At 43.9% G+C, this 27,679-nt stretch overlaps 1 protein-coding gene across 1 annotated transcript in view; it reads left to right on the forward strand.

Annotated features, from left to right (window-relative positions):
* The window catches only part of TXNRD2 (thioredoxin reductase 2), a 355,985-nt gene that overhangs the window by 5,819 nt on the left and 322,487 nt on the right, over positions 1-27,679 (forward strand). Inside the window, exon 2 of the mRNA XM_069215297.1 lies at positions 2,866-2,931. Coding sequence (XP_069071398.1) covers positions 2,866-2,931 — 66 coding nt within the window. The remainder of the gene's footprint in view (positions 1-2,865; positions 2,932-27,679) is intronic.

Here is a 27,679-nt window from a genome sequence, read left to right on the forward strand (position 1 = left end):
TTATCGCTGCTCGAACAGCCAGGTCTTTAGGAGTCTCCGGAAAGCGGAGTGGTCCTGGGTGGTCCTGAGGCTGGTGGGGAGGGAGTTCCAGGTCTTGGCCGCCAGGAAGGAGAAAGATCTCCCACCCGCCATGGAGCGTCGGATGCGAGGGACGGCAGCGAGTGCGAGGCCAGAGGAGCGGAGGGGGTGGGTGGGGACGTAGAAGTTGAGGCGTCTGTTGAGGTATTCCGGTCCCTTGTCGTGGAGGGCTTTGTGTGCGTGGGTGAGAAGTCGGAAGGTGATCCTTTTGCTGACTGGGAGCCAATGCAGGTGTCTCAGGTGTGCGGAGATGTGGCTGCTGCGGGGTACGTCGAGGATGAGGCGGGCCGAGGCGTTTTGAATGCGTTGTAGGCGATTTTGGAGTTTGGCTGTGGTCCCGGCGTAGAGGGTGTTGCCGTAGTCCAGGTGGCTCGTGACGAGGGCGTGGGTCACGGTTTTTCTGGTGTCGGCGGGGATCCAGCGGAAGATCTTGCAGAGCATGCGGAGGGTGAGGAAGCAGGCGGAGGACACGGCGTTGACTTGTTTGGTCATGGTGAGAAGAGGGTCCAAGATGAAGCCGAGGTTGCGGGCGTGGTCTGTGGGGGTCGGTGCGGTGCCGAGGGCCGTGGGCCACCAGGAGTCGTCCCAGGCGGACGGGGTGTTGCAGAGGATGAGGACTTCCGTTTTTTCAGAGTTCAGCTTTAGGCGGCTGAGCCTCATCCAATCTGCGACGTCCTTCATACCCTCTTGTAGGTTGGTCTTGGCGCTGGCGGGGTCCTTGGTGAGGGAGAGTATAAGTTGGGTGTTGTCGGCGTAGGAGGTGATGATGATGTCGTGCTTGCGTACGATGTTGGCGAGGGGGCTCAAGTAGACATTGAAGAGTGTCGAGCTGAGTGATGAGCCTTGAGGTACGCCGCAGATGCTCTCAGTGGGTTCTGAGCGAAACGGAGGGAGGTAGACTCTTTGGGAGCGGTTTGCGAAGAAGGAGGCGATCCAGTCAAGGGCCTGGTCTTGGATCCCGGTGGAGCGGAGGCGGGTGATTAGGGTGCGGTGACAGACGGTGTCAAAGGCAGCCGAGAGGTCGAGAAGAATGAGGGCGACTGTTTCACTGTTGTCCATCAGGGTTCTGATGTCGTCTGTGACTGAGATGAGGGCGGTTTCAGTGCTGTGGTTGGTTCGGAGTCCGGTTTGTGAGGGGTCGAGCAGGTTGTTGTCTTCCAGGAAGGTGGTCAGCTGTTTGTTGACGGTCTTCTCTATTACTTTGGCTGGGAAAGGCAGAAGGGAGATGGGGCGGAAGTTTTTCAGGTCGCTCGGGTCAGCCGTAGGTTTCTTTAGTAGGGCGTTGACTTCGGCGTGTTTCCAGCATTCGGGGAAGGTAGCAGAAGAAAAAGAAGAGTTGATGACGGTCTGGAGGTGTGGGGCGATGATGTCGTCGGCTTTGTAAGAGGTGCCTATTTGTAATTTTTAAACATACATTAAAGCTCATGATTTGTAAAACAGTACCTGTTAAGCGTGCACATATCCTCCCATAATTACAGAATTTACAAAGACTACAGAACACATTAGACAAACCTACCTACCCACTCACAAGCACAATAGAAAATTAGACCCATAAAGTTGTGAACCCATTGCTCCTCTACTGTTCAGTACTCTTCTCCCACAAACCAAGACTTATTCCTACAATAAAACCATTAGGTAGTCCACTTGACTCCTCGCACATACAACACCGTACTCCGTAGTGAGATTCCTCATGACCGCAAACCTGCAGGGTGCAGGGCTACCATTAACCCTCATGGAAAGAGAGAAAAGCCATAGTGCTGTGACTCTCTCACTCCAACATAACACATGTTACAATGGCTCAGTCACAGTCAAAGTAGGGCCACCCTGGGATATTCCAGGATGCCAATAGGACCCATTGCTGACTGCTTATGTACAGTTTCTGCAGTCAGTGAGGAAGCAAGCAACCATGCAGACAGGCAGCCCTGATCTACCTAGAACACTATTGTGTGTCACAAATATCTCAAATCTATTTCACAAATGCATGTTACATGACTTCTAACATGCAAATTGTATGGCAGTATTACAAATCTAAGCGCTGTATAAATACTATTACAATACAATACAAAATCTCTTTGCTACAAAGTGACCGAGTAGTAGTCACAAGCATTAGCAATTCATTCCTGCAACAGAATTCAGAAACCTTTTTGATATTTAGTGAGACAGTGGTATTGTTCTCCACAGCTGTGTCTTATCCACTCTGTACCAACTCTCGAAGGACTTAGAACTGGGGACTTCCATATGGGAGAGGCAGAGGGATTCTGGCTGGCTCAGCCAAGCCCAGTGTTTCATGGCTCCAACCAGGCCTGTACCCAAGTGATTTGCTGATGTGCCTAGTTAGTTGTCTACTTGAAAGAGTTGAAAAAATAACATAAATTAACTGACCTAGAACACCAAGTGAACACCAAACTGATTTCAATCAGTACCAGAATAGCCAATATTTTGAAATGGGATTACCAGTGTTTGTCGCGGAAAGGTAAAAGCTCGCAACAAGGCCAGTTTTTGGTGAGTCACAACAGTCGCTCTAAAATAAATTTTAGAGTGGGATAACATGACTCTGATTAACATTCTTTTCTTTTCGTTCCTTACTGACGAAATCTAGAGTGGCAGCTAAACTTCCATAGTACTGGCCCACACATGGGTCTTTGATACTGATTCCCCAAACCTTTCCTTTTTAACCTTAGGCTAGACTGGTCAAAATTGTAATCTCCTGATGTCCATAAGATCTGGAAGTTTGGTCGCTTGTCCATGTTTTCTCAGTAACTCCTGCTTTTTGTGTTGTTTCGACAGGGAATCATGAGTACGATCTCCTGGTGATTGGTGGAGGCTCTGGGGGACTGGCTTGTGCAAAAGAAGGTATGTTCTAATCTCTACATGGATATTAAAAAATAAACCTGCAAGTGAAAATAAGTTTGTTTCTTCTGTTTACTAACAATTTAATCCAGTATCACCTTTGTTATGCTTTGCTTACTTCTCTAGGATGAACTAACACAACTCTGTAAAGTTCTATCATGTAAAAGACAACTAGTGGTTCTTTACTTATGTGTGTTCCATTTGATTTAATGAATTGGTTGAGGAACGTGTTCAACAAAGTATGTGTACCTGACCCCATTTTACAGGCTGTAAGGATAAACTAGCATTTATTTTAAAATCATAATAGTAAAGTCTACTAGACTCTGGATTTGTGGAATTATAAAACCGCAAAATGCACTTAGTGGCAGATTATCTGCAGTCATTATTTCCATCATGATTTTAAGACTGGGCCAATTAAGGAAATTAGCTGGGTATCCCTGATTAAGCACGGGACACCCACAAATGTGTATGTTTGTGATTAGTCACAAACATTTTGCAGCCAATTTCCCTCCTAGTCACAGTCAGGTATACCTATTTCCAAATGCCTTTGTACGGTGGGAGAGAGGCAAACCCTGGTATTTCATGGATTTGTGAGGGAAGCAGCTTCTTTATGGGGATATACTTGCCTTTGATGAAAACATTTACCTGTGAGTTTTCCACATGGTGCAACATCTGCACAGTCGACCATCCCACCCTCATTCGTATACAGAAGTCTTGAGTGAGATTCGCCGGTAGTGTCCTTCACTTGTTGTAGTTAATCTGCCTTTTCTGCCTGTTCACCTCCAGCATTTTCTCCTTTTGTTGGCTCAAATTTTATTGCTGGTTTTTAGACAGACCACATACACTGGGACACTTATAGGCCCACACCATCTTCAATACCAGCTACCTCATTAATAAAGCCATCTCAACGAGTCTCCACCCTGCATCCTATTATGCAGACAAACGCATCTCTGGTGATTCTCAGGAGCATCCAACTGCAAACTAAGAAGTGTTTAACAAAAAAAAAAAAAAAAAGACATCAGGCCTTTCCATCTCTTCACTCAGGATCTGGATTAACAACCCAGTATCCATCATGACCACCTCAGGGCTTCCTCACTTTAGGAAAGAGTTGAAGACTCACTCCTTTAAAGAACACTACATCACAATGCATTAATTGTCCACGAACAAGCTATCTTTCCTATTATTTGTTGACATCATGCTTGTCTCTGACCCCGTTACACCACTCCACTGCCTTTTGGCTAGGTTTGCACTATAGAAATACCCCATACAACTGCATGAGTACCTTTTGTAAGAGTACTCCTGGAAATCTAGGAGTGTAGCAGATTTCCAGGAGTACCATAGTGATTGTGTATGCATTCTCAAAAAGCTTTTGATCTACTTAAAACATAGGAGTAAATCTTAACTGACTTTTACAAGCTGCCATTGTAAATCAGGTACTCCAATTTGGCAATTTTTCTACACATTTCTAAAATAAATTCTGTGGCACATTTGAAAATTCACTATTTGTTGTTGCTGGAAACTCCAAGTTGGAAATGGTGAGCTTCTAAGTCACTAGAACGCGCAGCTCAGGTACCCATCTGACTGCTACTTTTCTGCATTTCAACTTTTAAACGGCTCCGAACACCACGAAGTGTGAATAAATGCCATGTTATGAAGCAATAATACAAAACCATTAAGCACACAAAGAATGGATGTGGCCAGTCATCTGTGTTATTTAGGCGCAGGCTGTGGGCGTAAAAAGTTAATAGTTTATTGTACATATCTTCTCATACATAATACACAAGCGGTTGTTCCCACAACACACAACACAGTACACTGTAAACAGCATTAGGAACATACTTTTTTCCATTATTTGCACCATTATACCTCTTCTAAAGAGGCAGAAAAGTTACTCGTGAAAATGCACTACTTTTGAAGCGTAGATTATTTGAAGAGTCTAAAAAAACCTCACGCTTGTTTGTAAGTGGTGGCAAGTTTACTGAAGGTATATATAGTCACAAGGTGGGTCCAAGTCAGTGGTTGCACCAATAGTGTTTCTTGACAAGGAAAACCTGGATTGTTGCAAAACAACGTTAAACTTTGTACTGAAATATATAATAATGCCAAGGGCAGTGCTATGAAAAATGATTAAAGAAATGTCAGATAAATTAAGGAATGAATCATAAATTTATAGAGCGTAGCAATGCACTAAGGCATCTAGGCGTTGAAAGCGGACCCTGAGATAATCTGTCCCATCCCCCGAACCCTTTACAGGAGCTAGAGTAAATGACTAACCAACATGACATGCAGACAAATTCCGGCTTCTTAACCTAGGCACAAAACTGGAGCGTTACGAATAGAAAAGCCAGGTTTTTAAGGCTTTTCCTAAAGGCAGATACGATTTAATCCCCGCGAGGTGACGGGGGAGGGAATTCAAAATTTTGGCAGCTGCTACCAAAAATGCCCTCCCCTATGTCTTACTGCGCACTTTAGAAATGACAACTTGGTATTTTATACCAGTGTACTATATGATTAACGTAATTAAAATGCATTACATGCATCTACTAATTGTATAAATGAGTGTAAAACCTACGCTGAGGGTTATCTAAGTTAGAATTGTATACTCTTATTCTTATGGACAATACGAGATACAGATTAATTCAAATACCAAATATTTTAACATATTCTATTATCATGAACGGATGTTTAAGTGTTATCTACGTTTTCCTGTAATTAGTTATTGAATGGAATTGTACTTGCGTGAAAGTACAAGTTTGCTACCTAGTGGAAATGTATGAGAATTCACAATGCTTTACAGGGTGTTCACTACTGGCTAAGAACCGGAGCAGCTTCTCAATTTATCCACAGATGCAATTTATACAAATGGGAATCTTGTATGTAGTCAGTAGTTGCCCCAAAACTCTGCCAGGGTTCTCATAAACCAACCTGAAGATCTCTTTTTTGGAGGTTAGTCTTCTGCTCGCAGCCCTGCTGTGCTGCTTTTCATGCAATGCGACGCCCCCCCCGTTTGAACAGCCTCAATGTTGGCCTGCAGGTCATCAGGCCGGTGCCAGGAATATTTGTTTGGGCGGGTAGGAATGGCCCAAGTAATGCCACAGCATAAGAGTAATTCAGTGGGTGGGGAAATACGCTTTCTTGCTAAATTGCTTAAAAATATTAAAATTTTAGTAAGATTGTAAAGATTGCTGGAAGTAGGACATGCAGTGGGAGTAGGTGCACACATTTTTAAACAGTATGGGAAGACTCTTTGGTTTTGTTAGTGGACACACAGACCTTATGTTTGTTAACCATCACAGAAGCAGTAGATTGCCAAGCACTCCCTTACCAAATCACACAATAGGTTCAGAAATGCATATTGAATCACAGTATGGAAGGGGCATGTCTTCAGCATCCCTTCTAAAATGTATTTCAGAATGCTAGGTAACAATTGTTTGTAACCGTAATTTGGATCGCAAACCATTTTTAGGTTACCACTCTTCAAAGATGGTGGTAACCCATTCACAAAGGCGAAGTGGTCATCTTAGGAAACTTTCCCTGTTGTGGATGTAAAACAAACGTGGGTAGTGGTCCAGTGGAACTTTAAAAAACAACATTTTAAATACAGCACTGTTTCTTTTGAGACAAATGGGCTGCATTTAAAACAAAAAAAATATTGAAATTGTGATCACAGACATTGTGATCTGCTTCAGCAAGCTACCATTTTTTTTAATGGCCATCCATTGGAGTAAGTCGCAATGTGCCACCTAATTCATGAAGTAGGTTGGGTCCTGACTTACTCTGAATTCTTATTGGGCGAACTGACCTATTAATACATAGGTCGGTTCACCAAATAATTTATCTGCCACAAAAATATATGTTGCAAATTATGTACTTCTGATGGATACAACTACCTGTGGATTCCTCACCTAATGAATACTCCCATGGCGCCAGCATTCGACGGAAATCTTCTTCCTAGTCTCTGCACGTCGACGAGGACGTCACTCCAGCCCACGCGACGCCGTCTGACGTCATACAGGCAATAAGAGGTCCTCGACGACGTGCCGACGACAGTTCCCTTTTTTCCGTGCATTCGAAACGGTTATCTTCGAGGGAGCAACTGTTACTTTCGTGGTTACAGTGTATTTTTTTGCTGTGTAGTCCTTCTCTACAGTAATAATGTCGCAGAGAAAGTCGGGGTTTAAGCCTTGTCGTGAGTGTGGGGGCAAGATGTCAGTTACGGATCCTCACTCCGACTGCCTTTGGTGTTTGAGCTCCGACCACGACGTCTCGACTTGCGATTTATGCCAGCACATGAATCCAAAGGCCCTCAAGGAACGTGAGGCGAAGTTGTTTATGGCGAAGTCGAAAAAAGAAAAACATCATAAGAAGTCTTCTTCGCCAAGGCATCGGCGTCATCGAGGCTCCCGGCGCCGTACAGAATCACAGCGCCATTCAAGCAAGGAGACTCGTTCCAGGTCTTCGGATCGGCGCCGGAGGACTTGGGAGGTCAGTCCCACGGTCACGCCGCATCCATCGACGCCGTTGCCCTCTCCGGCGTCACCGACTTCACCTGGACAGGCGTCGGTGATTGAAGTGGTGCAGCCTCAAGTGTTGTCTCCGGCGTCACAGACGTCGAGGCCGGCGTCGGGGTCGACTTCGAGACAGGCACCCCAGTATCCGGCTTTCCCCACCCCTGGAGCCGATAGTACCGCATTCCTAAATGCGATGTATACCATCTTCCAACAGATGGCTCCAGGGGGTGCTCCGGCTGGCCCTTAGGCCTTTTCTTTGGGTGATCCTGCGCCTCTACGGCTGGCACCCTTTATGCCCTTTCTCCCTTTCGGGAACGTGGGCTCGGCGCCGGTGTCGGCGCCGGTGGCCGCTCCGGTGGCTTCAGAAGAATTGGCCCCGGAGATTTCCATCCCGTCGGGATTTCGTCCTGTGACTCCGGTGGGTCCATCCGCTCCGACTGCTCTTTCATCGGCGCCGAAGTTACCTGTGGCGCCGGACGCGGCGTCGGTGGCTTCTGAAGATCGGCGCCGATCTTCGACTTCGGCGGAGGCATTGTCGACTCCGCGTATTGAGCAGAGGCTTCATTCGAGGAGACATGCTCTCCGTTTATTAGAGGAGCAGGAGTACCAACGAGTCCTGGAAGAAGGAGAACTAGAGGACTCGGGTGATGGACTGCATGGTCTAGAGACAGCCAGTGGGCTGGACACTTCCCCTGAGTGGGATCTTTCGTCTCCAGGGGAATACACAGAGGAGGCTGCTGCTTTTCACGCAGTGGTACGGAAGGCAGCTAGTTTTCTGGACCTGCCTTTGCCGGTGGTGGAGGCAAAACAGAACCTTCTGACAGAGGTGCTACATCCGGCCTCAGCTGCGGCGGAGCCTCTCTTACCGTTTAATGACGCTTTGCTGGATCCGGCGCTAGAGGTGTGGAAGAGACCAGTATCTTCCCCAGCGGTTCACAGAGCCGTAGCCAGGAGGTATCGAGCTGCACCAACTGACCCTGGCTTTCTTTCTAGGCACCCTACACCGGAGAGCTTGGTGGTGCAGGCCTCCTGTTCATCCAAATCAGCGCCTGGTTCTTTCCCGACGGTGCCTGGGGACAGGGACTCGAAGAAACTGGATGCACAGTCCAAGAAGATTTTTTCATCCTGCAGTCTGGCGTTGAAGGCCACCAATGCAACTTGTATCCTGGGGAGATATATTCATGCTCTTATGGATGACATTTCCTCATCATTTACAGAGCTTCCCCAGGGTCTTTTGGATGTTGTTTCAGATGCCCCAGCTGCCGCCACCCAGATTATTCAGACTGGGCTAGACACAACCGACTCAGTGGCCAGAGCAATGGGCACAACTGTGGTAGCAAGGAGGCAGGCCTGGCTCCGTAACTCGGGGTTTTCTGCGGATGTGCAGTCGACCCTATTGGATCTCCCTTTTGATGGGGACAAGCTGTTTGGGGGCCAAGGCAGATTCGGCCTTGGAACGTTTTAAGGAGAGTAGGGCCACAGCTAGATCATTAGGGCTCCAAGCTCCTTCTTCCTCTGCCTCTTCCAGATTTTTCAGGAGGTTTCGTGGATTTGGGCGTGGCTCTTCCTCCTCTTCCTTTCGGGGAAGATTCCAGCAACCTGCCTCTTCCCATCCCTATAGATCTTTTAGAGGGAGAGGTAGGGCCCGCACCAGAGGAGCCTCTCAGCAGCACTCTGCCTCTTCCTCGTCCTCTGGAGGGGTGCAGCAGGGAAAGCAGCCTTAGGCTTCCACCATTTCCCACTCACTCCTCTCCTGTAGGGGGAAGATTACAGCATTTTCTCCGCAAGTGGAAGACTATTACAACGGACACTTGGGTTCTCAGTATTGTGGGAAAAGGCTACACCCTTCCCTTTCGGGAGTTCCCGTCCCTCATCCCGCCCCGCCCATCTTATTGTTCAGAAGAACACCTCCTGTTGCTAGAACAGGAGGTACAAGTCCTCCTTTCAAAGGGCGCGGTGGAGTTGGTCCCAGAGCAGGAAAGGGGTCGAGGTTGTTACTCAAGGTATTTCCTGATTCCCAAGAAGGATGGTCGGTTGAGACCAATCCTGGACCTGAGGATCTTGAATTGGTTCCTCAAACAGGAAAAGTTCAAGATGCTGACCCTAGCTCAGGTGCTTTTGGCGTTGAACAAGGAAGATTGGATGGTGTCTGTCGACTTGCAGGATGCTTACTTTCATATCCCGATACTCAAGTCACACAGGAAGTATCTCCGGTTTGTGGTGGGATCGCAGCACTATCAGTTTGCGGTCCTTCCGTTTGGTCTTACTTCAGCACCTCGAGTCTTCACGAAGGTGATGTCGGTGGTTGCGGCAGAGCTCAGAAGGAAGGGGATAGCAGTATTCCCTTACTTGGACGACTGGTTGATCAAAGCCAAGTCTCCGGAGCTTGTGTCGCATCATCTGCAGTCAACGACTCAGTTGTTGTTCGACCTGGGTTTTTCGGTGAACGAGCCCAAATCTCACCTGGAGCCCTCTCAGCGCCTCCTGTTCATAGGGGCAGTACTGGATACAACATTGGGTCGAGCCTTTCCTCCGCCTCAGCGGATTCAAGATATTCAGGAATTGGTCCCAATGTTTCGAAATGGAGCTGTAGTTCCAGTCCTCAAGGTCCTTCGTCTGCTCGGTCTGTTTGCCTCCTGCATTCTGTTGGTCACGCATGCTCGCTGGCACATGAGGGCTCTTCAGTGGTGCCTCCGAAGGCAGTGGTCTCAACACAAAGGGGATCTAGAAGGTGCTGTCAAGATCTCCAGAGATGCTGCTGTGGACTTGAAGTGGTGGATTGCGAGCAACAATCTTTCACAAGGAAAGCCGTTCGAGCAGTCGCCACCAGTGGCCACGGTCATAACAGATGCTTCCACTCTAGGGTGGGGAGCTCATCTGGGGGATCTGGAGATCAAAGGCCTTTGGTCTCCAGAGGAACAGATGTTTCATATCAATCTGTTAGAGTTACGGGCTGTACGTCTGGCTCTCAAGGCCTTCCTCCCTTCCCTTCGTGGTCAGTTGGTACAGGTCCTAACGGACAATACTACCACGATGTGGTACATAAACAAACAGGGAGGAGTAGGGTCGTACCTTCTCTTCAAAGAAGCTCTTCGACTATGGTCCTGGGCAAAGGACCATCAGATTTGCTTGGTAGCAAATCATCTGGCCGGGGTCTTGAATGTACGTGCGGACAGTCTCAGTCGCCAATTCTCGGCAGACCACGAGTGGCGTCTCCATCCAGATCAAGTCCGTTTAATCTTCCAAAGGTGGGGGTTTCCTCGGGTAGATCTGTTTGCCACTCTGGAGAACGCGCATTGTCCGTTATTCTGCAGCCTCCAGTATCCGATGCAGGGAGCGTTGGGGGATGCGTTTCAAATAACCTGGTGCGGCCAGTTGCTTTACGCGTTTCCTCCCATACCCTTGATTCCTCGAGTATTGAGGAAGATTCGCCAAGACCGGGCCCAAGTCATCTTAATAGCTCCGGATTGGCCAAGGAGGGTGTGGTACTCCGACCTTCTCCAACTCTCAATGTGCCCTCCGCTCCGTCTCCCTATCAGGGCAGACCTCCTCTCGCAGTCGCAGGGGCAGGTTTTACACCCCAACCTTCAGAGTCTGCACCTACATGCCTGGAGATTGAACGGGGCAACCTGAGTTCCTTCTCTCTCCCGCCTGATGTAGTGGATGTTATATTAGCGGGCAGGCGACACTCCACTAAATCTATCTACGCTAATAGGTGGTCTAAATTTGTGGTGTGGTGTGGAGAGAGGCAGATTGATCCCTTACATGCTCATCTGTCGGACGTTTTGTCTTTTGCTCTGTATCTAGCGCAGAAAGGCTGTGCAGTGGCTACCATTAAGGGTTATTTATCGGCCTTGTCAGCCTTCATATGTCTTCCAGACCAACCATCGTTATTTAAATCCCCTATTGTTATCAGATTCTTGAAAGGTCTTCTAAATAAATATCCTCCAAAACCATTTGTTATGCCGCAATGGGATTTGTCTCTGGTCCTGACTTTCCTTATGGGGTCCCCTTTTGAACCTATGCATTCTTGCCCCTTAAGGTATTTGGTTATAAAAACAGTCTTCCTGGTAGCTATAACATCTGCAAGGAGAGTGAGTGAGTTGCAGGCCTTATCGGTAAAGCCCCCTTATACAACTTTTTATGGGGATAAGGTGGTGTTGAGGACCAAGGCTGCTTTCCTCCCGAAGGTTGTTTCACCTTTCCATTTGGCTCAGACAATCACTTTGTCCACGTTCTATCCTCCGCCTCATCCTTCCAAAGAGGAAGAAAGACTGCACCGGCTGGACCCTAAGAGGGCGTTAAGCTTCTTTATTGATAGAACAAAGGATTTCAGGCTGGAGGATCAGCTGTTCATTGGATATGTGGGCAAGAGGAGAGGAAAGGCAGTCCACAAGAGAACACTATCCAGGTGGGTTGTTCTTTGCATTAAAATCTGTTACTCTTTGGCAAAGAAGGATCCTCCTGAGGGCATTAGAGCTCATTCCACCAGAGCTAAGTCGGCCACTTCGGTCTTAGCCAGAGGTGTTCCTGTGGTCGACATCTGCAAGGCCGCAACTTGGTCGTCCCTTCACACTTTTGCGAAACATTACTGTTTGGATTCTGAGGTTAGAAGGGACGGCCATTTTGCACGGTCAGTGCTGCAGGATTTCTTGGTTTGACCATTCAGGCACCCACCACCGAGTGCGGTACTGCTTTGGGACTCTATTCATTAGGTGAGGAATCCACAGGTAGTTGTATCCATCAGAAGAACGAGTTACTTACCTTCGGTAACGACTTTTCTGGTGGATACATTAGCTACCTGTGGATTCCTCACGGTCCCACCCGCCTCCCCGTTGCCTTTCTGGTCTTACCAAGTAATCCTTGAGTGCGCTCCTCATGTATATACATAAAGATATATACATATATACAGTGCTTTAAATGGAAAAATAGAAGTGCCGGTACTCTGTGATAGAGTACCTGCTTGTTTCCGAGAAGTGCTGGTACTCTCCAATTAAAAGTATTACGTTTATCTTGAGATGTGCCGGTACTCTCCCTCTCAAAATAAAAAAGTGCCGGTACTCAGTACCGGAGAGTACCGGCCCATTTAAAGCACTGTATATATATATATATATATATATATATATATATAACCAAGAGGTCTTACATTGGTTGGTTCACCAAATAATTTATCTGCCACAAAAATATATGTTGCAAATTATGTACTTCTGATGGATACAACTACCTGTGGATTCCTCACCTAATGAATACTCCCATGGCGCCAGCATTCGACGGAAAGGGTTACACAAATAACCACTTTCAGTCATTATCACTCTTATTTTTGTTGTTGATCCAAAGAAATAAACTGTTCTTTCCTCCCTTAGATCTTAATGCAACATAAGAAACAACATGGTTGGGGTAGTTTACGATGCTCCCTGTTGTTCCTTGGGGGTCTAGGTAGTTTACGATGCTCCCTGTTGTTCCTTGGGGGTCTAGGTAGTTTACGATGCTCCCTGTTGTTTCTTGGGGGTCTCTCTCATTGGGAATAAAATTAGTATATTTCCAGAAGCAGAAAGCAGGTAGGTCTGATACATTGGCCTAATGTCAACAACTCATTGAGGAGAAGGTCAGGACTGCCAGCTGGCCCCGAGCTGTGGGGATGACTTCACTCAGCTGTGTCTTTTTAGCTAACACCTTTTGGTATTCTGGGATTTGCAGTCTCACTTTTCCAAACAATGTATGAGCTGCATTTTGTAAAAGTATTGTTGGCTATGAGTTGGTCTGGCTGAAGTTGACAGCTGTGACAGTTGTCAGATATTGGTGGGTAAGGGTGAAAGAGATAGGCTATCATATTGCAGTCAGAAAACGTCTAGCCATGTGATTAACTAATCTCATAGAGGCCTCAGGTTTTACTTTTGACCTGTGCACTCCTGGTGTTATGTGAGTGGGTTCGGATACCCCACCTATGTACAAGAAAGTCAGAAAGTTTAAAGGCTTCCATTTGTTTTGATTGTGCATCTACAGTAATTTATGTGTACAATGTTTCCTCATCTGCTTTGTGTTGTTTTTCCTCCCATGTGTCTAGCATTGTGTTTTCAAATTATTGGGCTCTGTTCATACCCTGCAGCGCCTTGCTTCCTCCCTGCAGTAAGCTGACTACCTTCACCTCAAGGGCTGGTCTCTTAACGTCTCTATTGACCTGCAGGTGGAGTTGTTGAGCCTGCTGCAGACCAGCCCTTCCTCCCTCCTCCTGGTAAATAATGCTCAGATCACCTATTTTATATCTCCCATCAAGGTGTCTATCTCGGGCATTCAACTAAAAGGAAGGAAGGATAAGTGTCTACCTGTGGTGTTTTCCGTGAATGTGCCTGATAGATGCGAGAGCTAGAGCCAGACTTTGATTCCCTTCTATCTCTGTTCTCTTAATCTCTGAGCCCCTCCCCACTCCTTCCTGGGTGAACTCCATACACTACTGTTTTGGTGGTTGATTCTATGTCACACTTGGATAGACTCCTTTGTAGTTTCACAAACCCTCCAAAGGGTTACTCCTTTGTTTCTCCTAAGTGAACACTATACATCATTATTTTGATGTTTCAATAGCACCTCCAATTAGTTGTTCTTCTGTTTCTCCCTGATGCATCTAGATAGACTTCAAATAATACTTTGAAACCTCCAATCCATGTACTAAGTCCCATTCATAATTTCTTTATAACGGTTGAGTTGGGACGCATCTAGTTATCTACAATAACGAAACAACATAGCTGCTCAGCTATAGTAAGTTACTACATTAGAGTTCAGACATCGGAATGCCTGCTGCCAGCAGCCAGGATGAAAGGCAGTTTAACCAGTGAAAGTGGGAACTGGCTATTTCTTTTGATATATATTTCTAAAAAGAAAAGGTGAGCAGTAAAAAGGAGATATCCATGCCAACGTGTGTTATTTTTTTCCACGCTGTAGGTCATTAGGATCTCTACAAGCTTATACACAATCTGATCCACAGCCTTTTTAACCTGACTTGCATTAAACTGATTCTATTATAATTTTGAAAAAAATTAGTATGTGCATTTGGTGTGCTTAATTTTTCCGTACAGATTCTACTTTTATACTTCTTATCTGTAATGAACATGAAAGAGCAAGACACCCAGGTCCAGATAACCAAACAGTTTGTACTGTGCTTGTGTCACAAAAGTCATGCAGACCTGTGCAAACGGATTTTTTAAATTACATTCAAGAACAAAACTTGAGTTCCTCAATGAAATGCAAACAAACCCTTAGCTTTGTATTACTCTGCAAAGGAGGGTGTTGGATGGGTTGCACGCATTACAAAGAAGACATGCTTTTATTTCTCCTAACCGGTTCCACCTTGCATGTGTGCTGCATTGCAAAAGGAGCATTGCATGGGTTGTATATGGGCGTTCCCATGCAACTACCCATGTTTATTTACGTAAAATTCTGTCTACTAACAATAGTAGACAGGGTTTTGTGCCAAAGAAATGCCACTTTGAATCAGGTGTTATAAAGGAGAAATGTTTTTATTTCTCCTAACTTTTCCCACTTTGCATGAATGCTGTACTGCACAGCATTCATCCGAAGTGGCAAAAGTTTTAAATAGTCTAAGCACAGTATTTTCTTCTGAAATAGTGCCCAGCCAGTACAAAACCTATGCAAGACTCATGCAGACACCCTTGCACAGTGGTGCAAAGGAGTGTGCATGGCACTCGGTTGCCAGACTCCTCTCCTTGTCATGTGAAACAGCACAGCACTTTTGATAATCCGGGCCCAGTGTTTTAACACATTTATGGGAAGTGGGATGTTGTACTTGTCCTTCGGCTTTGTTCGTCTATATGGTCTGGGGACTCCTTGGTAACTTCCAATAGCCTTATAATGTGCGGCAGGGATAACCTTATCCCATATATAATACTACATGGTGGTTTAACAATGCCTCCAAAATACGTATGGTCTCCGGATGGTAGTTGGTGAGCTCCATATACCATAATAGACATTTCTGCTGCACGCCAACAGTGGATTTCATGTATATTGCATGCAAGTGCGGCTGAGTCATTCTCACACCCTCTACAAATCCTATGTGCAACTACAGTCCATGTGCAGTGCCCACTGTGACATCATAGGTTTTTATTTTTTTATAATTTTTTTATTTTTGCAGTTTTATATTGTGCAAACTCAACCCGAAGGTGTTGGAGCGCTTCACATGAGCAGTAGTTACGTTAAAAATGCAAATTTATTTTTATTTTAGGCACACAGAGATTAAGTGAATTGCCCAGAATGAGCTGATGCCGAGACTCACTTCTGGTTCCCCAGTTCCAAAGTCGGCAGCACATCCTCTCCTATCAAACTACAGCCTCTTCACCTGACCTGTCCAACAAAGGCCAAACCACACAACCAACTTTTCAACAATGCCACAGGCAGTTGTTACAAATTGGTGCGCTTCAGTATCCTTGTTACTGGTATGAATCCGTATATAAATAATGAAACCAGACCACCCAGAAACGTGATTTAGGCCTTGCAAGGGACAGGCTCAGTGCTACGTAAAAAACACTTCAATTCAGTACATTTGTTTTCCAAAGTCCAATTTACATTTTATGAATTCCAACATTGTGTCCCAAACTCTGACTGCTCTTATGCTTTAATTTATCTTGTTTCTAGGCCCAATCATATTTAATGCTCATCTTTTATGTATCCCCACATTGAGTTTTTAATATCAACATGCAGGTAATTCATTCCTGAAAGGGCTTTCCAGGTCCAGCCTACATTTTATGCACACCTGCATTTTCATTTTCAGCTACAATACCAATATGAACTTCTTACTCTAGATTGCATTTCTTATACTTGTGAATTGTACCGTTCCCTGCCACTTTCTGGAGTACAAATCATGATCAGGGACATCTTGAGAATTTTCCAGGCCCTGGGCCAAACAAATATTTGGGGTCCCTGTTCAGAACAGCTTTGAATTTATGATCCATTTAGAGCTCTTTCATGCACTCTTTGGCCAGGACACTGACAGTGCACAGAGACATTGGTCCAAATTCTAAATGTGTTTCCATCGAAGAGTCATGTGTTTTAAATAGCATAACACAGTAGCAGCTTAGTCATATTACTGGAAATAATCTCTTTAACCCCCCACCCCCCATTTCTCATCTATGAGATCCTGTTTCGATCTAAAAAAAAACGTTTTTATGCATGTTGCATGGTGTTGAAAAATATAAATCCAATATTTTTCTGCCAAATGTTGTAATAAAGTCTCACACATTACCCATATAAAAAATACATTCAAGGAAAACAGTTTTTAAAACAAACTATGTTTAAGACGCATTCAAGGTCCTCAGGATAGGCCTGTCTGCAGGACAGAGCTGACTCTACCAGGGGACCCCCTGAAAAGCTGGGGCCCTAGACTAGGACCTACTTTCCCTATGCCTTAAACCATCTCTGATCATGATAGGCTGAAGTAGGAGTGTTTAAATGGAAGAGGAAAACGGATTTGTTTATCGTCCTAAAAAAAGAATGCAAAGCTTTTTACTTAAATATTTATTCTTAACTGGTGCACACTTACATACTGTATTTCTTCCAAGGTGAAAAGTGGCTGGATGTGACTGAGCATTTCTCTAAAAATCTTGTTGTCACTGCCACAAACGTTTGGGGAAGCCAAGCATCAAGATGGGAGTGCTCAGGCCTGCTGGGCCCCCTGGACTATAGCCCTGCAGATCATACAGGGAGTCAAGTTGTAAGACTCAGTTTCAGTGTGCGTGTGTTCATACCGCTAGTACAAGTCTGTTGCCAGATTCTTAGACTGTTTGTCCATTTTGTATAGTTTGTGTCATCTGCTCCGTTGGTTTGCATCGGTATTGTTGGTCATCTCTGCTTGCTCTGGTTCTCCTAGTGATCCCTGTTCCTCGGACTGCTAACTCGTACTTGTGAATTAAACCAGAGAAGCTGCCATGAGGAGGTCATTCAGTTGACTAACTGCCACCCTCTGAGTATGCAGCCGTGTGTGTTGTGTCGCTGGTTTGTTGTTTGTTGGTGAGATGTGGTGTGGGTATCAGTGCCCTTTACCCTCACTAGGCTTCTGTGGTGTAGAGACTAGGTGCATCTTCCACTGTGGCATTGCTGTGGCAGGTTATGTAATCTCTTTTTAGAACGATGAGTAATTTAAACACCGTCCTATATGGTACTTTCCATACGTTTTTTTCCTTCAGCTTGGCGAACCTCAGTCCTTTTGGGGGTAATGGGTAGATGCCTTTAAAGTGTACATGCTCGCTTCTGGAGGGGACAAATTAATTGATGACAGGAAACAGGCCACGTTATTACGCTGTTTGGGTAAAGTAGGATTACGAATTTATGGTACATTACCAAACCAAACACAAGAAGAAGATGATAGAGAGACATTATCATTATATGCCAAAACAGTGAAGCAATCAGAGTTACATTTTACAAAAAGAACTGTTATCATTTTATAATGATTTAAAGTCTTTTCACTCGTTTGGGGGCAGGATGAGTCAATTGGCTGTTTTGTTACTAGTTTAAGAATGTTTCCTGTTTAGTGCTCATTCACAGTTACAGAGGAAGAGTTTATACGCGACCAATTAATGATGCACGCTTCAAACAAAACCATTCAACAAAAGTTACGGAATACAAGAAATCCCATTTTAATGAGATCATTAGAACTAGCAAGGGGTTGAGAAGAGTTGACTAATGTGCTAAGATCATGAATTAAAATAATGTGCGGTTGTGAAACCTGTATACCAAAGAGCTTGAGGGTAGAATCAGTTACTACTGTAAATTCCAAGTGTAAGTTTTAAAAAAATAAGTCTGTTATCGATAAACCCACTGGCCGCCAACCTTTAAGGAAATGTATAACTGCGGTACATGTTTAAGAGGTGGCAGCTTTGTGCATTGGGCAGATGGTCCTCCATGTCCTGTCAAGAAAGTTACTTGCATGAAGTGTAAGAAAAGTGGACAGTGTGCACTTTTGAAAGTGTTTTGGACAGCAAAAGTGTAAACTATTTGTAAGATGCTGAACAAGACGATGATATTGAAAGTTACGCTGTAACAATAGAGGTGATGAACAACACTAGTGATAAAAACTAAGGAAGCGAACGTTCAGATCAGGATGAATGCAGGGAGAAAAACACAAGAGATCCCAATTGTGTGATACCCATAGATAATGAAGAATTTGCTGTATTGGTGGACACAGGAGCGCAATGTAGCGTCTCCTCACAAAAGGGCTATCGAGAAATGTTAAGAGTAGAACATAGGGATGTGCATGAAACCAATATAAATATATGATGTTATAGTGGCCAAAATATTGACATACTAGGGTACATCTTGTTGTATATTTACTTTTAAGAATAGGAAATATAACACGGAGCCAATAAAGGCACACCCATTCTAGGATGGATACATCAAGCCACCCAGGGTATGCAAGTATGACCAGGGGCAAGAAAAAATATGCTGGTTGAAAGGTGCAAGGAATCTGAAGGTTGGATCAAAAGATATCCTAAAGTATTAAGTGTAAATTTGTGTGCAGTCAGAAATGCTAATCTGAATTTGAGAATATTAAGTGTGAGATCAAGGAAGCATCACCTCTGGGAGTGTTTGACATTAAGAACAAGACTACCTTGACAACTAATGCAAGCCCCCATGGTCTTGGGGCTGTAGTAAGCCAAATTCAAGATAACAAAGAAATTGTTGACTGCTCATGGGTCATGCACATAAGGTGATACTGAAGAAAGATATTCACTTATTTAAAGGGAAACATTTGCTGTATTTTGGGCAGTAAGACATTTCAGAATGTACTTGTAGGTAACTCCCTCCAAAGTGTGTTCATATAATAAGACTTTAATACATTAGTTGGCTATTAGAGGGTCTGGTTTGGCTTCCCTACGGGTTGCAAGTTGGGTAGCAAATATGGAGGGATTCAGTTTTGTGTAAGAGTTAGTGGTGGGATAGCTTTTCAAGAATAAAGGTTTTTGATACATTAAATCAAAGTACGGGCATGGAGAGTGATTAGGAACAAGAAAGTAGACCTGAATGCCGTACCATCCTGGTCTCCAGGATGTAATCTCCATTTAGAATGATGAGGTCTAAACATTGAAGAAAGTAAGACTTATTCAGCCTAATCTCCCCAACACTTCCAACCACCAGCAGCATCCCATCCAACTGCTTTTTGTGCACCTTCATAATATAACCTTCTTTCCCAAACTTCTAATGCCTGACACACTTAGGAGGTCTACCTAGGGTCCTTAGAGCTGACTCAGTGGGGTTCCCACTAGCCCAAGCTTGTTACCATGGCTTGGCCTGCTTTGTGAGTTTATGCTTTCCCTTCTAAACCACACTACCATATGACATTAGAGAGGTTGTCTGTCAAAATGACCTTGTAGCAGAGATGGGGTTGTGTCCCTAGGAAGTACAGACGTCTCTCGAGAAGGACAATGTACATGTTTAGCTGAAAACTAAGTTAATGATCCATTATCAAGGGAGGTGCAGGGCATCATTGCAATGGTACTGTCAATTTGTATTTCTTTTTAATATTGTTTAGTATGTAATGTGCGAAACGGCACCTGAGCTGCGGTGCATGCTGTGGTGTAGTGTAGTGTGATTTGTGGTAGGTAGCCCTTGGTTCTGCAACAGCATGGTGCAGGATCTGAACCACTAAAGCCTTCTATAATGAGATGCTCCTAACCAGAAGGCTTTCCGTAAAGAAGATTGTTTGTTTTCCATCTAAATGGCTAGTCATCATCAATAACAGAGTGTGTTTCAAAACGTCCTTTATAAAAACCAAGACATCGTCTAGACACTTAAGCTTTCTTGCATTTCTGATTGTTCATCATATGATGTCCTCTTGAGGTTAAAGGTTTTGAGGGATCTGCCCCTTCAAGCAGATTTGTCAGCAGGCACAGCCTTTAACCGAAAACACACAGACATCGTACCTTAAAGGTGACCCTACCTTTCAGAAGTAACCAGGATAATCTGGCTGGTGAGGGGACAGTTCTTGCCTGCATATCCAAAACATGGCCCTTGCCTTCCATTTCGGTGTCTTGAATCACACTGTTTTTCTTAAACGATATGATTCATGAATTCCAGCGTTGCCAGTACATTTGCTCTCAGCAATGTACATAAGGTGAGGGGGCAAGGCAAATGGGTTCTAGATAGGGCATGATATTTTAGACCAGTGGTCTTCAATCTTTTAAAGGCTGCCCCCTCCGATCTATATAATTCCAAATATAACTATCCATTGGCAACTGCCACTGGGAAATATATGCACATATATATATATATTTCCCAGTGGCAGTTGCCAAAGGGTAGTTATAGTTGGAATTGTGTTTCCATAGGAAATGCATTTTTTCTGTTGCTAATAACTTTGGCACCATTTGACGAATCTCCGTGAAACTTTCCAAAAAATTACATATATATTTTCATTTGTTTATTCATTCACAGGGTCCGAGAATGACAAACATATTTTGTCATAATTATACTGCAATAGTTACAGCTCTAAACATATTTAACAATTTAACATTGCAGTTATGTTTAGCTATCCCTTTTAAATTACATTCAAATACACGATTGCTCAATATCCTGTGTTTAGCCTGGTTTTCCTGAAGTGTAAAAGTATCTACAGTGTGATTCCTTATCACGTCTAATGGTTCAAATTGCATAGGTTTTGAGGTAAAACATATATTTAGGGCAGGTTTGCTTGGACGATCCATTCTGTACTCATGACACATTGTGGGATCAGAACTTGTGCTGGCACAGTGGCCATCATCCTTTGAGGCTTGCTGTTTATCTTGGGGCGGTAACTCAACCTTTGCGCTTCACATGCTGCACCGTAACTGGATTTCGTTGACGTGCACATGAAAATCAAACTAATGCACTCTGATGACTCAGCCACCAGCAACACTTGGCAGTGGCGTTGGAACAGTCCTGGCCCTGATACAGGTAAGAAGATGCTCCACCGTGTCCCCTAGTTAGCTAAAGGCAATTGTAATTCAAGTGCATCTCACGTCTATAGCCCTGATGCCACTGCACCTGCTGCCCTGAAAGCTATAACGTAATGAAAGTAATGTAATAAAAGTCTCTTTAGGCAATGATACAAAATGAACAGTACCTTGGAACATATTCGCTTCACATGACACATGGGCTTCCTTACCAATATACGAGCATTGATACTCAAGCCCACATGAAAAGATTGTGATGGTGCATCAGCAAAGGGCAGACACCTAGTTTGCATGACCGAGGACTGTTGAATGTCGCTATCACAAATCTATATGCAAAAACGCATACACCACAAGCCAAAAAGGACCACCCCATGTGTGAACCAGGAGTATGTTCATGTAAACACCTCAGCATAGGTATAATGAACGGTTTTAGAAAAGGTAAGTGCATACTTGAATACGGGCCTGATGCAAGCCATTAAGACACTTCTGGTGCAGGTCTAGTGTGCATCTAAAACTAAGACCTTGAGCAAAAACGCTGCATTTAAAGTCCTGGAGAGAGGCTGAAGAGTAAACCTGGAAATAAGTTGCTCAGGGCGTAGCTTCAGACGGGGTGTTTTGGGTGTGAAACCCCCCTAATACATGTATTTTCTGATGAATAGTTGGGTACAGGTGCTTTCAATTAGGTATGGTGAGGTGTCTGTCCGATTTCACTTGGGATTTTTGCATGCTTACACTGACAAAAACACCCACACTCTCTTGTCTCCGTTTTGAAAGTCCTAGAAAACTGTTATATTGTGTTCTCACTTAGTACTCCTACCAATCTGTTTTGCTCTCCCTTTCCACTGCCTCTTAAGTCCTTCTCCTGCTCTCTGCTAGTTGTATAATGTATTTTAACACTATATGGCAGCCTGATTGTCGGGCAATCTGAAGCTCACACCTCCCCAATCTTACTGACGAAGTTGCACCCCTGGAGCTGCTGTAAAAGCCTTGTAAATTTCAGTGGCACCTCAGGCAGAAGCAGAGGTGAGGTCACCAATGAAACTTGTGCAGAAAGTTGGGAGCTCCGGAAGGTGATGTTGGGGGTAGGAAACAAAACAAAAGCAGAGGTTTGGAGGACGTACAGTAGAAACAACTAGCACCAAACACCCCCCCTTCCTTTTCACCAATTATGAGAAGGGCTTGGAGAAGACAACCACGGGCATGTAAGTATTTGGGCGGCCATGCAAATGCACCCTATTTATCATTGTCAACTATTTTTGCACTGGCCAAAATTTTGATTTCCCATGTGTTATAGAGCGAAACAACAAACCAGCAAGAAATGGAAGGAGAAATTATTTATTTGTAATCCTCTTTTTTCCTTCATGAGCATCTTAAATCTCCAATCACTAACACTGTTTAGTTGCAACATCTTGAACACTTAACAGAGAAATCCTTTGAAACGTAAACACATCCTTGGGTGTTTCCACTTATTTATGAATGCATATGGTTTTCAAATAAATTATAATTCGTAAACGCAGCTATACAGATTATAAACTTTTAAAAGTTATTTTAAAATGAGAAAAGTAAGGGAACATAGATCCTGCTTTAAGGCATCCCGTCTACTCAAGGGTGCAACGAAAGCTAGTCTTAGTTTATTCTTCGTCGAAAAGGAAGATTTCTTTCTCTGTATCCAAAATCCTGTTTTTCTCCAGGAGCCAAGTGGGTGGGACATACAGTTAAGGAAGATACTCAAGAAGGAGAACGATCTTCACAAGTAAATACCTTAGTTGTCCATCACAGGATGATCTTTCATATTCATAAGCACTGAATAGAGTAGCATGCTCATACCCCAGAAAGCCCTGAGAAACAAAATTACACTTTATGCATATCCTGGAGGACCTTGCTTGGCAGTTCGGGCTGGACTGTTCCCATGAGGAACAGGGTCAAGACTGATTTGCATATGGCTGGGTCCAAACTGGGGTGGCATGGTGAGCAAAAGAACAATGGATTAAACCCAGATCTGTGACTAGGGGTGAGTGTTTGCATTGTTCAGCACTCCGTCCATCATCCTTTTGTGTTGCTAAAGTGGCCCTAAGTGGGAAGGGTATGCCCAGACGTGGGTCCCTTGCTCACTGTGCCACTGGATTCAAGCTAGCTTGGCTGATTAAGGGTGAAACCCTGAAACCGGTCCCAGGATGCTTGTTTCCGGTCCAGGGAGGACCTGGCTTGGCAGTTTGGACTGGACTGTTCCCATGAGGAACAGGGTCAAGACTGATTTGCATATGGCTGGGTCCAAACTGGGGTGGCATGGTGTGCAAAAGAACGATGGATTAAACCCAGATCTGTGACTGGGGGTGAGTGTTTGCATTGTTAAATCTGGAGGGATACATATTCAGGGTTTCTTGGGGGCGTTCACATGGCTCTGGACTCACTGGAAACAGAAATCCTGTAGAGACAGCACAGTCACTGAGGAAGCGCCATACGATTTTTCTAAGCTCAGGCATAGTCAAAGTAGTTTTTGAATGCTTGCTTTCAAGTGTGAAGATATTGCTGACAAGGAAAGGTAGGATTAAGCAAAGCAATGGAAGTAAAATCGTAGGATTCACATGAAAATCTGACATTTATATTGTCCACAAAGGCAGCACTCTTCCAAAAGCGAACACAGCCAGCAGGTTTGACAGGATGCCTTTTGAATTCCCACAGGAAATATGGTCTTTTCTGTAGCAGTTAGACTTTCTTCAGATCCCCTCCTCCCAATAGGTACTTACTGGAGTGGTAAAGAGGTGGTGGCAAGACAAACATCTGGTCTGTATTAAATATTCCATACAGCATTCTGAAGGTTCCCTCAGAAAATGTAATCTTGCACCTTCCTTGGGTGATTAAAACCTCTCGAGTCTACATGTAATGCGCAACTCCTTTAAGGAGTTTCCCCAAATTCCCTCGTACTGAAGCAAGCTATCATTGATTTTGTGTATCAGTTGCTCAGATTTCCACTTCATGCATATCTTCCAACCAATTGCGATACAGGGGAATTTTGTCTATTTTCCAATGTTGTAAGATTCTTCTCTTTGCTACCTTAATGGCAGTGGACAACCATTGTGTAGGATGTGAGGTTAGTTCAGGATGATCAGCCATATCATGAAGTTAGGCTATTCCTGCATTTAGTTGAAGTGCCATGTTCAAATCATGTCTCAGAAAGGTCCATAATTGACTATAATACTTGAGCACTTTAGGAAAGTCTCATAGAATATGCATTATATTGCTGTGCTCTTCTTCACTTCTCTAACATAATGAATACAGACAATTTTTGGCTTTACACAATTTGGCTGGGTGCCAGTGCCATCGGTGGAGTAACTTGAGGTAGCAAACTACCATGGGCTTTTATTATCATCATCTAGTATTGATTCCCATTAAGTATCCTGGAAATGGGTCGGTAATCGTGCCTCCCACCAGGAGTGTGATGTGGCTGAGGTGTCGTGACAAAAGAGGTGGTGGACCAAGATGGGGTAAATACCCAATGTGTGTAAATACTGGATAATGGGGGGTTTCTCCAAAAGGATACGCAAGTGGCCTAAAGTATTGTTCAGGGAATGCGGTACTTGAAGGTATCCCCATCTTTGTGTCTGTGGGAGACCATATTCCCCGTTAAGCTCATGGAAAGATTTCAGGCGGCCATTGTAGATTATGTCATCTGGATACATTATTTTATTTCATATCCGTAATTTCTTCTTCCCCTATACTAACAGCCTTTTTGCGCCATACGGGTGGTTTGGAATGTATGTGTCCGGGTCTGTTTTTTTAACAACTTATGGGCTCTATGTCACGCATATTGAGAGATGAATATAATAGGGTTGGTTGATGGTAACTTTAGTGGTTGTGCTGTGTATTATATGAAAAGTTGCTTTTTTGTGTGTGGAGTGTTTCTCTCCATCTCCACCCAGGATGGAGTTTCTCTGTGTTTTTATTTTTACATGTAAAGTGAATGTGCTTATTTATTAGCTTGTAACTCTCCGCCCGAGGGAGTCAAGGGTCCTCTTTTGTGGTGGTAGTGTGTAATTTCAAACTTTTCAACCTGAATTTCATATTATCCTGCACAAACTGCTGAATCTCCCTCTCAACGTCTCTTAGCACTATTCTTAGAATTGTCACTGGCTCAAAAACATGTTTGTATCTGGACAGTATATTCATTTTAATAATCTACAACTTCCCACATAAAGAGAGGATGAATTGTGTGTATTTCTGAAAATCTAGTTTCCTTTTCTTCAGCAAGGGAGGGATGCTGTCGCAGATCATCTCCTGTAATCCTTGAATAACATGTATACCTAAATATTTTAATCTATAATATTCCCATTTAAAGAACGGACTCCCTCTGGAAATGTGTGTAGTGGATACTTCACACTTTGGCTGGTTTATCTCTTAGGAATTTGAGTTAGAGTTCAGTTGTTTTATCAAGGCTTCTTCTAATTCCGCTGGGTGAAATGGGGGCATTACTATGTTGTCACCATAATATAAACCCTTATGTTCCTTTTCCAACCTTATTATCTCCCTAATGTGTTCATTCTTCTATATTGCTTTGGCAAGGGGCTCTAATGCCAATCAGAACATTGCGAGTGACAACAGGCACCCATGTCTAGATCCCTGGTGAGCAGTGCCCGCATCACTTAACTGATGCAGTGGGGTTGTGATACATTTCTCTTACCAGTATGATAAAGTTATGGCCTATTCCCATTCTTTCAATCGTCTGAATTGAGTGGAGGTCTGAGATACCGCCACTCTACGCTGTTGAATGCCTACTCGTGTCCAATGACTAGAGGACCTTTTTTTAAGATCTTCTTTGACTTGCCAGATTATATGTGAAGGGAACATAGATAGTACAAAAGCCGAGGAACATCTGGTACAACACTCACCTAATATAAGATGTGTGTTTATTCAATCGATTGACTAGGACTTTAGTCATATTCTTAATACCTGTGTTTATGAGTGAGATAGACCTATAATTAGAGCCCTCTCTGGGATATCGTCATGGTTTAGAGCTTAAAGATATTCTGGCCCTGATAAGCTCATCCCTTAGATATGCTAATTTTTAAGTTTCTTTGTATACCAAGGCTAATAATTGAATTGTCAATGATACGGTCATTTTGTAGAAATCAATGGGGAACTCTATCATCCCCAGGAGCTTTGTTTAAGGCCATGTTGTCAATTGCTGTAGCAATCTCTCCATTTGATCTCATTGATCTTTTTTCAATCTGGACATATCCAGCCCTTGGAAAAATTATTTTTTGTCTTCAGACTCAGGGCACTCATCTAATGTGTACAGTGGCTCGTAGTAAGTCTTAAATTCAGACCTAATGTCCGTCGGGTGTATCAGTAATTCCCCTCTATTATTAAAGAGTGCTGGATAGTGTTGTTAGACTCAAGCTGTCAGAGTTGTATAGGCAGTAGTCGACTGTCCTTCTTCCCTTCCTCGTAATGTCTTTGGAAAAAGTGGCAAAAAAAATTCTGCTTCCACAATGTAGAGTTCATTTAGTTTAGTTTTAGCTAAGAGTAGGTCTTGTAGTTTTGCTTCGCTATGGGCTTATGTTTCCATTTTAGTTTCTAATTGTACCGCAAGAGCCTGAGCCGTCTGTTTTGCAGTAGCCAAGTCTCTTATCAGACCTCTAGAATCCAAGCATTCCCTGCACACCATATTGTCTGTGGATTGTTCACTGTCCCTTGATTCTCACCTCCATCACATGATAGTGCAGTTGTTCCTTGCCTTGCAGCTCTTTCAAATTTAGAAACATTCATGCACCAAGGACCCATTTTGAGGGGCGATCAAGACTATGTCTAGTTGTATATGAGATAGTGGTCTGATAACCTTTTTTCTATTATGCAGTGCCTACATAGTGTCTTGTTAAATTGAGTGATCAGCATGGTTGCAGGTTCTAAGGGGGCATCTATTCTCTCCTTTTTTGTGTAGTTTCAGGCAAAGGGCCAGAAAATGTTGCCTTTTGACATATGTGTCATAAAAATGCTTTGCTGAAAAATATACCCGTGTTTTTTTCAATTGGCATGGTCCGTGCTTTTTTGCCTCCATGGAAATTTGCCTTGCTTGTTGGTACCCTTCTCAGCAAATTAAGATTTATCGAAGATGAATGATGCAGTTCCTTTTTCTAGATCATGATCAATGTAGTTGTTGAGAATCAAACACAATATTTAACAATTTTCGGATAAAAGGGTATTAAGAATACTAATGTCTTCTTTTTTGCCCTGTTCCGGTATGCTGCATTCTCTCTACTGGTGCGATCTTCCTAATTAGTGGTTTCCTTATACAATCTCCATAGTTCAAGACCC

This window comes from Pleurodeles waltl, chromosome 11 (assembly GCF_031143425.1).
Source record: "Pleurodeles waltl isolate 20211129_DDA chromosome 11, aPleWal1.hap1.20221129, whole genome shotgun sequence".
Taxonomy (NCBI): Eukaryota; Metazoa; Chordata; class Amphibia; order Caudata; family Salamandridae; genus Pleurodeles; species Pleurodeles waltl.